The sequence below is a fragment of the Choloepus didactylus genome, chromosome 5 (genome assembly GCF_015220235.1).
Source record: "Choloepus didactylus isolate mChoDid1 chromosome 5, mChoDid1.pri, whole genome shotgun sequence".
Lineage (NCBI taxonomy): Eukaryota > Metazoa > Chordata > Mammalia > Pilosa > Megalonychidae > Choloepus > Choloepus didactylus.
The window spans coordinates 109,451,738-109,465,290 of record NC_051311.1 but is presented as its reverse complement, the minus strand read 5'-3'; the positions used below and the strand labels follow the sequence as shown (position 1 = coordinate 109,465,290).

General features: G+C 38.4%; 1 protein-coding gene across 2 annotated transcripts in view; it reads left to right on the top strand.

The window, feature by feature from the left end:
* The first annotated feature begins 1,639 nt into the window (after positions 1–1,639).
* Positions 1,640–13,553, top strand: part of LOC119534376 (protein lifeguard 1-like) — a 63,045-nt gene continuing 51,131 nt past the window's right edge. For both annotated transcript variants that reach the window (XM_037836655.1, XM_037836654.1), the window contains exons 1-2: positions 1,640–4,585; positions 5,424–5,564. In XM_037836655.1, coding sequence (XP_037692583.1) covers positions 5,563–5,564 — 2 coding nt within the window. In that variant the 5' untranslated portion in view covers positions 1,640–4,585; positions 5,424–5,562. The remainder of the gene's footprint in view (positions 4,586–5,423; positions 5,565–13,553) is intronic.

Sequence of the window (13,553 nt, the reverse complement as noted above, 5' to 3'; positions counted from 1 at the left end):
TTAACTCTTCTTGGAATGCTTGGTAAAAGTCACCTGTGAAGCTATCTGGTCCAGGCTTTTTGTTTTTTGGGAGGTTTTTGATGATGAATTCAATGTCTTTACTTGTGATTGGCTTGTTGAGGTCTTCTATTTCTTCTATAGACAGTGTAGGTTTTTCATGTGTTTCTAGGAAGTTGTCCATTTCATTTAAGTTGTCTAATTTGTTGGCATATGGTTGTTCATAGTATCCTCTTATGATCTTTTGTATTTCTGTGGGTCAGTAGTAATGTCCTCCCTCTCATTTCTAATTTTATTTATTCGCATCTTCTGTATTTTTTTCTTTGTCAGTCTAGCTGAGGGTTTGTAAATTTTATTGATCTTCTCAAAGAACCAAATTTTGGTTTTGCTGAGTCTAATTTTTTTTTTTTTTGTTCTTGATTTCATTTATTTCTGCTCTAATCTTTATTATTTTTTTCCTTCTGATTGCTTTGGGATTAATTTGCTCTTCTTTTTCCAGGTGTGCAGCCAGGTCTTTAATTTTGGCTCTTTCTTCTTTTTTAATATATGCACTGAGGGCTAGAAATTTCCCTCTCAGCCTGCCTTCACTGCATCCCATACATTTTTTTTAATCTTCATTTTATTGAGATATATTCACATACCACGCAGTCATACAAAACAAATCGTACTTTCGATTGTTTACAGTACCATTACATAGTTGTACATTCATCACCTAAATCAATCCCTGACACCTTCATTAGCACACACACAAAAATAACAAGAATAATAATTAGAGTGAAAAAGAGCAATTGAAGTAAAAAAGAACACTGGGTACCTTTGTCTGTTTGTTTCCTTCCCCTATTTTTCTACTCATCCATCCATAAACTAGACAAAGTGGAGTGTGGTCCTTATGGCTTTCCCAATCCCATTGTCACCCCTCATAAGCTACATTTTTATACAACTGTCTTCGAGATTCATGGGTTCTGGGTTGTAGTTTGATAGTTTCAGGTATCCACCACTAGCTACCCCAATTCTTTAGAACCTAAAAAGGGTTGTCTAAAGTGTGCGTAAGAGTGCCCACCAGAGTGACCTCTCGGCTCGTTTTGGAATCTCTCTGCCACTGAAGCTTATTTCATTTCCTTTCACATCCCCCTTTTGGTCAAGAAGATGTTCTCCGTCCCACGATGCCAGGTCTACATTCCTCCCCGGGAGTCATATTCCACGTTGCCAGGGAGATTCACTCCCCTGTGCATCCCATACATTTTGATATATTGTGTTCTCATTTTCATTTATCTCAAGATATTTACTAATTCCTCCTGCAATTTCTTCTTTGACCCACTGATTGTTTAAGAGTGAGTTGTTTAACCTCCATAGATTTGTGAATTTTCCTATTTTCTGCCTGTTTTGATTTCCAGCTTTATTCCATTAAGATCAGAGAAAGTGCTTTGTATAATTTCATTCTTTCTAAATTTATTGAGACTTCTTTTGTGACTCAACATGTGGTCTATCCCAGAGAAGATCCATGAGCACTTGAGAAGAATGTATATCCTGCTATTGTGAGTTGTAACGTTTTGCAAATGTCTGTTATGTCTAGTTATCATATTATTTAAGTTCTCTGTTATTGAACCTCTGTCTAGATGTTCTATCTGTTGATGTGAGAGATGTATTGAAGTCTCCAACTATTATTACAGAGACATCTATTTCTCCTACCAATTTTGTCAGTATTTGCCTCATGTATTTTGGGGCACCTTGCTTAGGTGCATAATCCATTTCCTTTTGACCTAGGAATTCCCTTGCTAGGAATTTGTCTGAATGCAAATGTACACCAAGATATTGGGTGGTAGATGATATTAGGGAATTAATATTTTGTAAAGTGCGGTAATGATATTATGGATAGGAAGAAGAATGCCCTTATCTTTTTTAGATGCAAGTGGAAGTATTTAGGAATAAAATATGATGATGTCTGGAATATAGTTTAAAATAGTTTATATATTTGATATATGTAGCTATGTAGCAAAATATTTTCAATTGTTGGATCTAGATTTCTGTATGTTTGGAAATTTTAATAAAGAGTAGAAACATTAAATTACACCAGGATAGTCACTGTAGAATGTTTGCAAAAAGCAGAAACAATCTAAATATCTATCTATAACAGAATCGTTAAATGGTAGGCCATTAAAAAGAATGAGGTATATGTGTATTGTCATTGTTCATTTATTCCTTCTATCAAAATTATTGAGTACCTACTATTCTAGGCAACTAGACATATTGCAGGAAAAAAACCTACATATTCTGTGAGGTAGGAGACAGAAAATAAATAAGTATATGGAAGATGATGAGAGAGTGAAGGAGAGTGTGCCAGTTTTGGTAGGGTAGTCAGGGACAACCTGTCTCACAAGATGTTGGGCAGAGGCCTGAATGAAGTGAGGGATGTGGTCATCTGGGAGAAAAGCTTTCCAAGTCAAGGAAGCATCAAGGGCAGAGGCTCTAAGTGGAAAAAGCTTAGCTTGTTTGTACTAGAGCAGAATAACCAAGGAGAGGTTATTGGGATTCAGAGATATAGGTGATGAGACAGGGAGGAGCAGAGGAATCAGGTCACATAGGGCATTGTAAGCCAAAATAAGGACTGTGGGTTTTATTCTTAGTGAGATAGGAAACTATTGGAGGTTCTTATGCTGATATTAAAAGAGCTCAGAGATATTGGTGAGGGGGAAGCAATTCATAGAACAATGTGTAGAATGTGATCACTTTGTGTAAACTGGAGAGTTGTGTGTGTGTGTGTGTGTGTGTGTGTAGGTGATGTGTACTTTTTTTTAGTAGTTAGACAAACAACTTGACAATTGTTACCACTGATGGTGATGAGGGAGGGAGACTTCCACTTTTGTACCACTTTGTATTGCTTAAACTTTTTTTTCAGCATGTGCATTCATTACTTTATCTTTAAAGTAAATAAAAGTGTCCAATGGGAAAGAAGGAAATAATTGAAGTTTTCTGGTTCTAATAATCCTTTCCCAAATGGAGGCAGTGGTGTACAGAGGACAGCACCAGGTTCAAGGCCTGGCAACTGGACTTCGTCTTGGAGCATCAGCTCCTTGTCTGTAAAGTGAGAATGATAATTGCCCAACTCAGGGCTATGTGAAGATTTGATAAGTTACTGTGCTTGGCACATAGTTTTCATTCAGTAAGTGGGGCTGCTCTTCATAGCAGTAGTAGCTACAGAATCACAAAACTCTTGTGCAGATATATTAGAGTATAATATAGCAGTGTGTTATGAAGAAAAATGGGGAGGCTTCCAGGCAAAGAAAGTGACTGGGAAGTGAAACCAGGAGCTGAGGGAAACAGGTTTTAAAAGACAAGAGCAAAAGACACTATCCATGAAGGCTCCAACCCAACCCCCTGCTCCCTCAGTTGGTGCCTAAGGAAGTTGGCCAGGCCAAGGCTCCCCAAGGTGCCAGTCAAGAATCTCAAAGGACCCAACAAGATAGGGGTACCCAGCCTGGATCTAGGAGAAGGGTTCACATGTGAGAATTTGGTGCCCATTACATGTCCCAGAATGGTGGGGGGTGTGTGTGTGTGTACATCCCAAGCTCTGAAACTTCACACTTCAAAAAAGGAATGAAGCTGATTTCCCCAGAGAATTATCAGTGTATACATGCAGTCTGATTTGCATGATTTAGGTGTTGTGTAGTCCATTAATTAAAACCCTGAAGGTTAAAAAAAGCAGACACATGAAATATATCATGTGGCTGGCTTCAAAGAGAGAACATTGACTATATTGTTGTCCTCTCCTGATGAATATGGGCCGATTTAGGATTCCTTGACCACTTGACTATGTATGTCCTGATTACCTCAGGGGAGCCCTGCCACTTAGCTTCCACTTACCTATTCAGTGAGGATAACAATAGAATTTATAGGGTGATGCAAACATTAAATGAATCAGTATGTGTGAAATTCTAAACAGCTTTTCCATCTAGTTAGTGCTTGATTATGATGCTAGTAAGAAAGGAGAAGGGAAAGAGAAAGAAAGAAAAGGACAAAGAAGTGGAAGCATTTCTTCTGACCAAACTGTGGTGAACTCGTTAGTTATACCCTGACATGTAATCTTGGAAAATATAACTGGCTCGAGTTGCCTGGTAGCAGCAGACTATGGAGAAAATATTGGGGACTGGACAAAAAGAGAATGAGTGAGACCTGTGAAACTGCAAGAAGATGCAAGGGAAGAGAGCAAAGGCAGAGACTCTTACCATATGGAACTACCTTATGCTTTGAGTGTGTATCCTGTGGTTCCCATCTCTGTACCTTTGCCCAAGGTGATCTCTTTGCCTGGAATATGCTTCCTCTTCTTTACACTCAATGCTAAGCCTTTTTTTTTTTTTGACAGGTCAGACACTGCTTCCTCCCAGAAGCCTCCATGCCAGGAGTAACATGTTTCTCCAACTCCATAACTCTAAATATCTGTTCTTTTATCATGGCCTTCCCTCCTTTTACCTTAGGGGTCATTTTTGTAATGTGTCTTCTCCTCTACTGGACTATGAACATCTTGAAGATGTTTCCATATCTTCAGCTTCCTCACCCCTTGCACCACCTATTGACATCCACCTATCATCAGGTTAGTGTGTGGGTTAATATATTAATCAGCCTTTCCTAAACATCAACTTCCATTCGGGACAAGTTTCAGCTCCCATTCCTCTCTCTGACTAGAAGTCCCAGGGAAGATGGGCTCATCCCAGCTGTCTTCCACTTAGCCACCTGACACCAAGCAGCCTGAATGGGGCCTCCAAGGCTCCTCATTGGCCTCCAATCAGCAAGTAGGCCCTTCCCAGTACCATGGGAGACACCAACACTGTCATCACCCACCCCCTAAAAAGCCTACTTTATTATCAATGATTCTTATTTATTTGCAATAATTGTGCAGAGATCCCTGCTGGGCTCCCTGAGTATAGTTTTATAAGCATCTACCTCCTGCTTTGGAGAAAGTAATGATGTGGTGGGAGGAGAGCTTGTCCTCTGGGAGACTCCTGTTGGGGCTTCAGGACACCTTCTACACTCCCTGGTGTGGAATCAGTTTTGGAGATTCAGGTGTAGGGCCACCCTAAGGCTTAGCATAGAGTGCTAAACAGCCTATGGCCATTTGATCATTCTGAGACTCAGTGGATTGGACTTGACTTATAGCCCCTGTCCCAGGCAGTGGGGTTCCTGGCCCACCCCAGGTTCCAACTGCCACTCCCCTAACTGTCGGTCAGAACTTTGCTTCTCTTACCCAGAGCCTGCCTGTCCTTTGGATGACCACAGGCCTGTGAGCCAGGAAAGTTCTGTTAAGGACCAGGTGAAAGCCTCATTTTGTGATTTAGGCACAAGCTAAAATGTAGTTTCATGAAGGAAACTCAGCTGCCTTTGTTTATGAGTCCTTTGAAAATCTTGCTCCCTCTCCCCCTTCTGATTTGCAGGACAGCTGGGGAGAAAACCAGTGTGACTTCATTAAAGCCTTGAGCGCTTTGAATGCTTCTCAGGTTGGTGTGAAACCTGCTTTCCTCAGAGGAGTTCCGAACTTCATCACAAAGGGAGCCATTTCTTTTTCTTTCCAAAATGTAAGTATCTTTTTTGTTATATAAATAATTATTGCTCACTGTAAAAATTCATGCATTCAGAGTGTGAATCGTAGACAGTCTAAGTTCCTCTAATTCTTCTGTGGTAGAGATAACAATGTTAATACTCTATAGTTTATCTTTCCAGTCTCTGGGAGGGCATGTATGTATGTGGAAAACATTAATGGAGTTTTACTAAATATTATTCTTTAATCTGACTTTTTCTTCCAAGAGTGTGTTGTAGAGAATTTTCCACGTCAACCCATAAAGATCTGCCTTTCCCTGTGCCAAAATTAATTTATTCATTCCCTTGCTGGTAGATATTTAGACTGTTTTAAATGTTTTGCAGTTATAAACATTGATGCCATGATCTCCTTTTACATATATCTTTGTGTACTTAAGTATTTTTATGGGATAAATTCTTAAAACTATAACTGTTGGGTCTAAAGGAATGCACATTTGAAATTTTGTTAGATGCCACATTGTCCACCTGAAAAAGTGTACACTCCTGCAAGGTTATCGCAAGTGGCTTATCCACTAGGTATGGTAGGCACAGTGCTGAGAACCCACAATATATGAAAATGTTTTAATTTTAACTTATTTTAAAATCAGAAAAAAATGCATGAAAAGAAAGAAAAAAATAGTGAAATATAATAATGAACCCAGCCTGCATTATATTTTTCTGTGTACCAACACAATCATATTATATATAATATAATTTTAAATATTTTTTAATGGAGGAAGGGGCCCACGAAGGCAAACATGGCTAGGACCTGCACATGGCATAATATACCCCTGGTTATCCATCTCTCCACACCCTTGCAATTCTTGGAATTATCTTTTTAATTTTTGCCAGTATTTTATGCAAAAAATGACATTTCACTGTTTTAATTTTCAGCTCTTTGGTTATTTGTGAGGTATCCTCTGTAAGTTTATTGACCATTTAAATTTCCTATGTAATTGCCTATTTTGTTCTTTTCTCATCTTTCTATTGAGTTAACCATCTTTTCCTTATTAATCTGTAAAAATTATTTTAACAGAATAGTAAATATTGCAAATATTATTTTTCCAGTTTTGCATTTCAATTTTATTGGTCTCCTTTTCTTAATGGCATTGAAAATGTTCCTGTGCCCCAAATCTGTCAAGCATTTCTTTTATGTAACATTCCACAAGGGATTAAGTAAATATTCTTTTATATTTTCTTGTAGAATATCTATGACTATTGTTAAATATGATATCTTTAACTCACCTGGAATGTATTTTTGTGTAAGATATGAATTAGCATTTAAACTTTATTTTCCAAATATATATCTAATTGTACCAACACCATGGGACAATAATTTGAAATGCTACCTTTATCAAATATTTAATTTCCATATATTCATGAATCTCTTTCTTGAATCTCTATTCCCATGCTAGTATTACACTTTTAATTACATAGCTTTATAGTATTTTTATGATATTTTGATTTCTGATTAGGTAAACCACTACTCTCCTGCCCCCATAATCCTTCTCTTTCAAATTTTCTTGATTATTCTCACACATTTACTCTTTCTGATGAACTTTAGAGTTACATTTTTAAGGACTGAAGAAAAGAAATCACAATGAATTTTGTAAAATTTAGAGAATACGTTGAGAAGGGACATCTTAAAAAACTATGCTTTGCCAAGAGCATGGCATTTTGCCCAGGTCTTCTTTCTGTAATGCATTCCCTCCTGGCCTTCAGTTAATCCAAACCTTTTCCATCTCAGCAGTCTCCTTCTCAAACTCCGTTTGTGGGACAGGAGGCTAGTAGCAGGGGACTTGCCTGAGCCTCCATGTTCTCCCTGAGGTTAACTGGGGCCTGTTTCTTTGCCATTTTGGGTCAGTTTACTAGTGGTTTTCTAACAGCTGTGTTCTGGCTGCAAACTACTGTGGCAGAGCCCATCATCATCTTTTACCTGGATTTCTCATCTCCTTGTTTCCACTTTTGCATACTCTGACCCATCTTTATAGTCAGATCACCCATCCCTGCTGGAAAACCTTCAGTGTTTCCCCATCATATTGGTTTCCTATTGCTACTGTAACAAATTATTCTAGATATAATGCCTTTTGAAAAACATAAATCTATTTTATTTACAGTTTTATAGTTTAGAATCCCAAAATCAGTCACATCGTGCTGAAATGATGTTGGCCGGGGCTGTTTTCCTTTCTGGAGACTCTAGGAGGCAATCCTTTGCCTTTCCCTTTCCTGCTTGTGGCCCCTTCCTCCATCTTCAAAGTCAGCAATTGCATAGCTCCAACCTCTGCTTCTATCATCTCGTCTCTTTCTCTGACTCCAGCCTTTCAACCTGCCTCTTATAAGTATGATCATAAAGATCCTAGTGATTAGATTGGGCCTGCCCAGATAATCTAAAATAATCTGCCATCTCCAGATCCTTAATTTAATCTTGTGTGCAAGTAACCTTACATGGGTAATGTAACATATTCACAGGTTCTGGAGATTAGAACATGGCTATCTTTGGGAGGCCGTTATTTTGCCTGTCATACCCATGGCCTTCAGGATGAAGTCCAGTCCATTCTTCTTAATGTATCTTGACAGCCATTCAGTGACTTGCCTGTACTACTCCTCTCTCTAACCTCCATCCATTCTCCCCTTTGAATGTTCTGCTCAAACCACATGTCTTTCAGTTTCTGGCAGCTGCCTTCTCGTCTTTCTCCATCTTGGTCTTGGCTGGTTCCTCTATCTGGGGCAGTCTTTCCCTACTTCTTCATTTGACTAACTCTTACTCGTCTTCCCACCTTGGCTTAAACCTCACTTTCTCTGGAAGCTTTTTTTTTTTTAATACATTTTTTATTGTGAAATTTAACATATGTACATAACTGATAATTTTCAAAGTATGATTTAACAAGTAGTTAGAGAGAAAATTCAAAGAGTTATCAGTTACAGTTCCACCATTTCAGTTATTTCCTTCTAGCTATTCTAATACCCTGGCATCTAAAAAAATATATTTATATAAAGATTCAGTATTTCTAATGCTTTGTTAAATCCTATCTTGTCTGTTGCTACCCCTTCCTCTCCTTTAATCACTTTCTCGATCTTCAGGAGTGTCTAGGCAGTGACCACCCTAACTTGTTCTTATTGAAAGGGGGTGTTGACATTACGGGGAAGGGGGCTGCATCTGGTTGATGTTCTTAAAGAGGCTGTTGTCTCTGGCTTTTAGTACTTGTCTGGCATAGGAATACTCTGGTGGATTTAAGTTTCTGAGAGAGAAACTTAGTGAAACTTTTTTGGAATCTCAGATAGGGACCTAGGTATTTCAGGAATACAGTTCCTTAGGGCTTGGTATATTGTAGCCATTTGAGCTATCTAGCTAGAGCTTGCATAAAAGTAACCTCCAGGATAGCCTCTTGACTTGATTTGACATCTCATAGCCACTGTAACCTTATTTTGTTACCTTTCTTTTCCCCCTTTTGGTCAAAAAAGCATTTTCAATCCCTTGATGCCAGAGCCAGGCTCATTCCTGAGAGTCATGTCCCATGTTGCCAGGGAGATTCACTTCCCTGGGAGTCAGGAACCACGTAGGGGTAGGTTAATGAATTTATTTGCTGAGTAGGGCTTAGAGAGAAAAAGTCCACATCTGAGGAACAAGAGGTTGTCTGGAGGTGCCTCTTAGGCATAATTATAGGAAGGCTTAGTCCAATTTACAGACCTAAGTTTCACAAGAGAAAGCCTCAAGATCAAGGGCTTGACTTACTAAGTAGGGGGTTCCTAACTTCACATAGCATATATGCTGTCCAAGATAAAAAATCAGTGTCTCACATTATCTTCACATAATTGAACTATCATCATCCCTCTCAATTTTAAACAATTATCATAACACAAAACATCCCAGAACTCTTATCAAGGTATTCCTATTAAACATAATCTATAATATGTAATGGGTAGTTTCTCCATATACCACTCTGTTATTAACTCTCTGTACCAGTGTCATACCTTAGAAGTATATCATGCAAACACATTTATATCTGTAGTGGTACTCTGTAGGTTACTTCCCTTAAACAACCACTTTTGAACATGTTTGCCTTCAGTGTGGCACTGATACTTTCAACGAACCATCACTCCTGTCCATTCCCATGTGTGGAAGAAAACAAAAGCTCACCCGATTGTGGAGGAGAAAAGAAATTTATTTTTGTTCTTGCAAGAGCAGGCGCACGACCAAAAGAAAATGGAACGGTCGGTGCACCAAACAGAGGGAAAGCAGCACAATATATTTCCTAAGCCTAACACGCAGGTCCCTCCCCTGTTTTCCTGTTGGCTGGGTATTCCAGAGGTTACAGTTTATCTGAGAGAGCTGACTAACCCACCTTTGATTACACCTCATATTCCTTCACATTTCAGTGACCTTGGTTGTTACTTATTTTTACCCAGATAAGGAGCTGGCATTCACTTGAAGCTTACATCAGAGCCCTTTCTTTCCCTCTAATTGCAGAGTCAGTTTGTGCTAATTGTGTTTAGCTTCTATTTCCCCTATTCCATGTCACCTTTATGTGAAAGCTAAACTTAACCCTTTTCTTACATATGCATTTAAGTTCGCCCTCATTATCATGTCTGTACATATTAGGTTATCATTCCCCCTTCACTAAGGTTCTATCTCTCTCTGGGTTCCCTATATTCTACATTATAAGAATCTGATTTTGCATTGTTCAGGGAGTTCTCATTAGTGGTAACCTGCAATATCTCTCCTTTTGTATCTGGCTTATTTCACTCAGCATTAGGTCTTCAGGGTTCATCCATGTTGTCTTATGTTCCGGACCTCGTTCCTTCTCACTGCTGCATAGTATTCCATTGTATGTATATACCATTTTGTTTCTCCACTCGTCTGTTGAAGGACACTTGGATTGTTTTCATCTCTTGGCAGTTGTGAACAATGCTGCTGTGAACATCGGTGTGTAAATGTCTGTTCATGTCACTGCTTTCAGATCTTCTGGGTATATACCAAGAAGTGAAATTGCCAGATCATAGGGTAACTCAATATCAGCTTTCTTCCACAACAGCTGTACCATTATGCATTCCCACCAGCAATGAATAAAAGTTATAATTTCTCCACATCCTCTCCAGCCTTTGTAGTTTCCTGTTTGTTTCACAGCAGCCATTCTTATTAGTGTAAGGTGATATCTCATCGTGGTTTTGATTTGCATTTCCCTAATGGCTAGTGAAGATGTACATTTTTTTTCATGTGTTTTTTCGCCATTTGCATTGCCTCTTCAGAAAATTGTCTTTTCATAGCTTTTGCCCATTTTATAATTGGGCTGTTTGTGCTATTGTTGTGGAGTTGTAGGATTTCTTTATATATGCCAGATAGCAGTCTCTTATCAGAGCTATGGTTTCCAAATATTTCCTCCCATTACATTGACTGCCTTGTCACCTTTTTGACAAATTCCTTTGAGGTACAGAAGCTTTTGATTTTGAGGAGTTCCCATTTATTTTTTTCTTTCATTGATTGTGCTTTGGGTTTAATGTCTAAGAAGCTACCTCCTAGTACTAGGTCTTGTAGATGTTTCCCTATATTATCTTCTAGGAGTTTTATGGTACTATCTCTTATATTGAGGTCGTCGATCCATTTTGAGTTAATTTTTGTACAGGGTATGAGTAAGGGGTCCTCTTTCATTCTCTTGGATATGGATATCCAGTTCTCCAAGCCCCATTTGTTGAAGAGACTGTTCTGTCCCAGTTAACTAGATTTGGGAAACTTATCAAAAAGCAGTTCACCATAGACCTGGGGATCTATTTCCAAACTCTAAATTCAATTCATTGATCAATATGTCTGTCTTTCTGCCAGTACTGTGCTGTTTTGACTACTGTGGCTTTATAGTAGAATTTAAAGCCAGGAAATGTGAGTCCTCCCACTTCATTCTTCTTTTTTAGAATGTTTTTAGCAATTTGAGGCTGCTTTCCCTTCCAAATAAATTTGAAAACTAGTTTTTCCAAGTCTGCAGAGTAGTTTGTTGGAATTTTGATTGGAATTACATTGAATCTGTAGATCAGTTTGGGTTGAATTGACATCTTAATGACGTTTAGCCGCCTTATTCATGCAACCAGAATATCTTTCCACATTATTTAGGTCCCCTTTGATTTCTTTCTTTTTTTCTTTCAGCTATTTCCATTATTGTATACTTACATATACATATACATATAACATTCATAGAAAGATGTTAACTTTCGATGTACAGCTCAACAAGCAGTTATATAGGTAATTTCAAAAATTGTTATGGGTTACAGTTCCACAGTTCCAATTCTTTCCTCATTACGCAATATAGGGTATATACAGAAAGGTGAAGACTTTCAACGTGCAATTCAACAAATAGATTAGAGAAAATTTCAAAGGCTGTTATAGGTTATAGTACCACCACGTCATTTACCTCCTTCCAGCTTTTCGAACACTCCAGCATCTAAATATATATATATATATATATATATATATATATATATATATATATGTAACACACACACACACAATGTATATATATATTTTTTCAGTATTCATAGACTTTTATTAAATCTTGTTTGTTGCTGCCTCTTCCTCTCAGTCTCTTTTACCATCTTCAGGGGTGTCTAGACAATAAGAAGCCTAACTTTTCATATTGAAAGGGGGTGTCAGCAGTATGGGGAAGGGAACTGCATCTCATTGTTGTTCTTAAAGGCCTCTGGGTTTTAGGACTTGTCTGGCATAGGAACACTCTGGTGGATTTAAGTTTCTGAGAGATAAAACTTAGCGAGTGAATAATTTTATAGAATCTCAGGTAGGGACCTAGGTATTTGGGGACTACTTTTGGTAAGAGTATGGCATATTGTGGCCATTTGGGATGTCTAGGTGGAGCTTGTGTAAGAGAAACCTCCCAGATAGCCTCTTGACTTTATTTCGGATCTCTCAGTCACTGGGACCTCAGCTTGTTACCTTTCTTCCACCCCACCCCACCCCCCACTTTGGTCAAGTAGGCATTTTCAGTCACTTGCTGCCAGGGCCTGGCTTATTCCTGGGAGTCATGTCCCACGTTGCCAGGGAGATTCGTTCTCCTGTGAGTCATGTCTCTCATAGCGGGTGGGCATGGGTTATTGAATTTATTTGCTGAGTTGAACTTAAGAGAGAGAGAAGCCACATCTGAGCAACAAAAGAGGTTCCCTGGAGGTGCCCCTTATGCATAATTATAGAAGGGCTCAGCCTCCCATTTACAACCCTAAGTTTCACAAGAGCAAGCCTCAAGTTGAGGGGTTAATTTATTAAGTAGTGGGTTCCTAATTTCACTTAATATATTTTCTATCCCAAGCTAAATGGTCAGTTTCTTACATTTTCTTTACTTAGTTGTACAGTCTGCATCACTCTCAATTTTAAACCATTATCAACATAATACATTCCAGAGCTCTTATCAGCTGCTAAGTATCTATCCCTGGTGTTAGTGTAGTGTTGGTAAGAATTTCTATTAAACATAGTCAATAATATATAATGGGTAGTTTTTCCATATACCACTCTGTTGTTAACCCTCTGCACCAGTGTCATACCTTATGAGTATATCATGTTAATACTTATGTATGTTTGTGTTTGTACTCTGTCGGTTACATGCCTTTAAACAACCATTTACAAACATGTTCACCTTCAGTGAGTCACTGATAGTTACAATCACATTAACACATTAACAAACCCTAGTCACACCTGACCATTCCCATATACCATTAAGTTCACCCTCAATATCATATCTGTACATATTAGACTATCATTCCCCCTTCACTAGCTTCTGTCTATCTCCAGGTTCCCTATATTCCACATTATAAGACACTTATTTGACATTTTTTCACAGAGCTCACTTTAGTAGTAACATACAATATCTCTCCTTTTGTGTCTGGCTTATTTCACTTAGCATTATGTCTTCAAGAATCATCCATGTTGTTATATGTTTCACAACCTTGTTCCTTCTTACTGCTGTGTAGTATTCCATTGTATGTATATACCACAT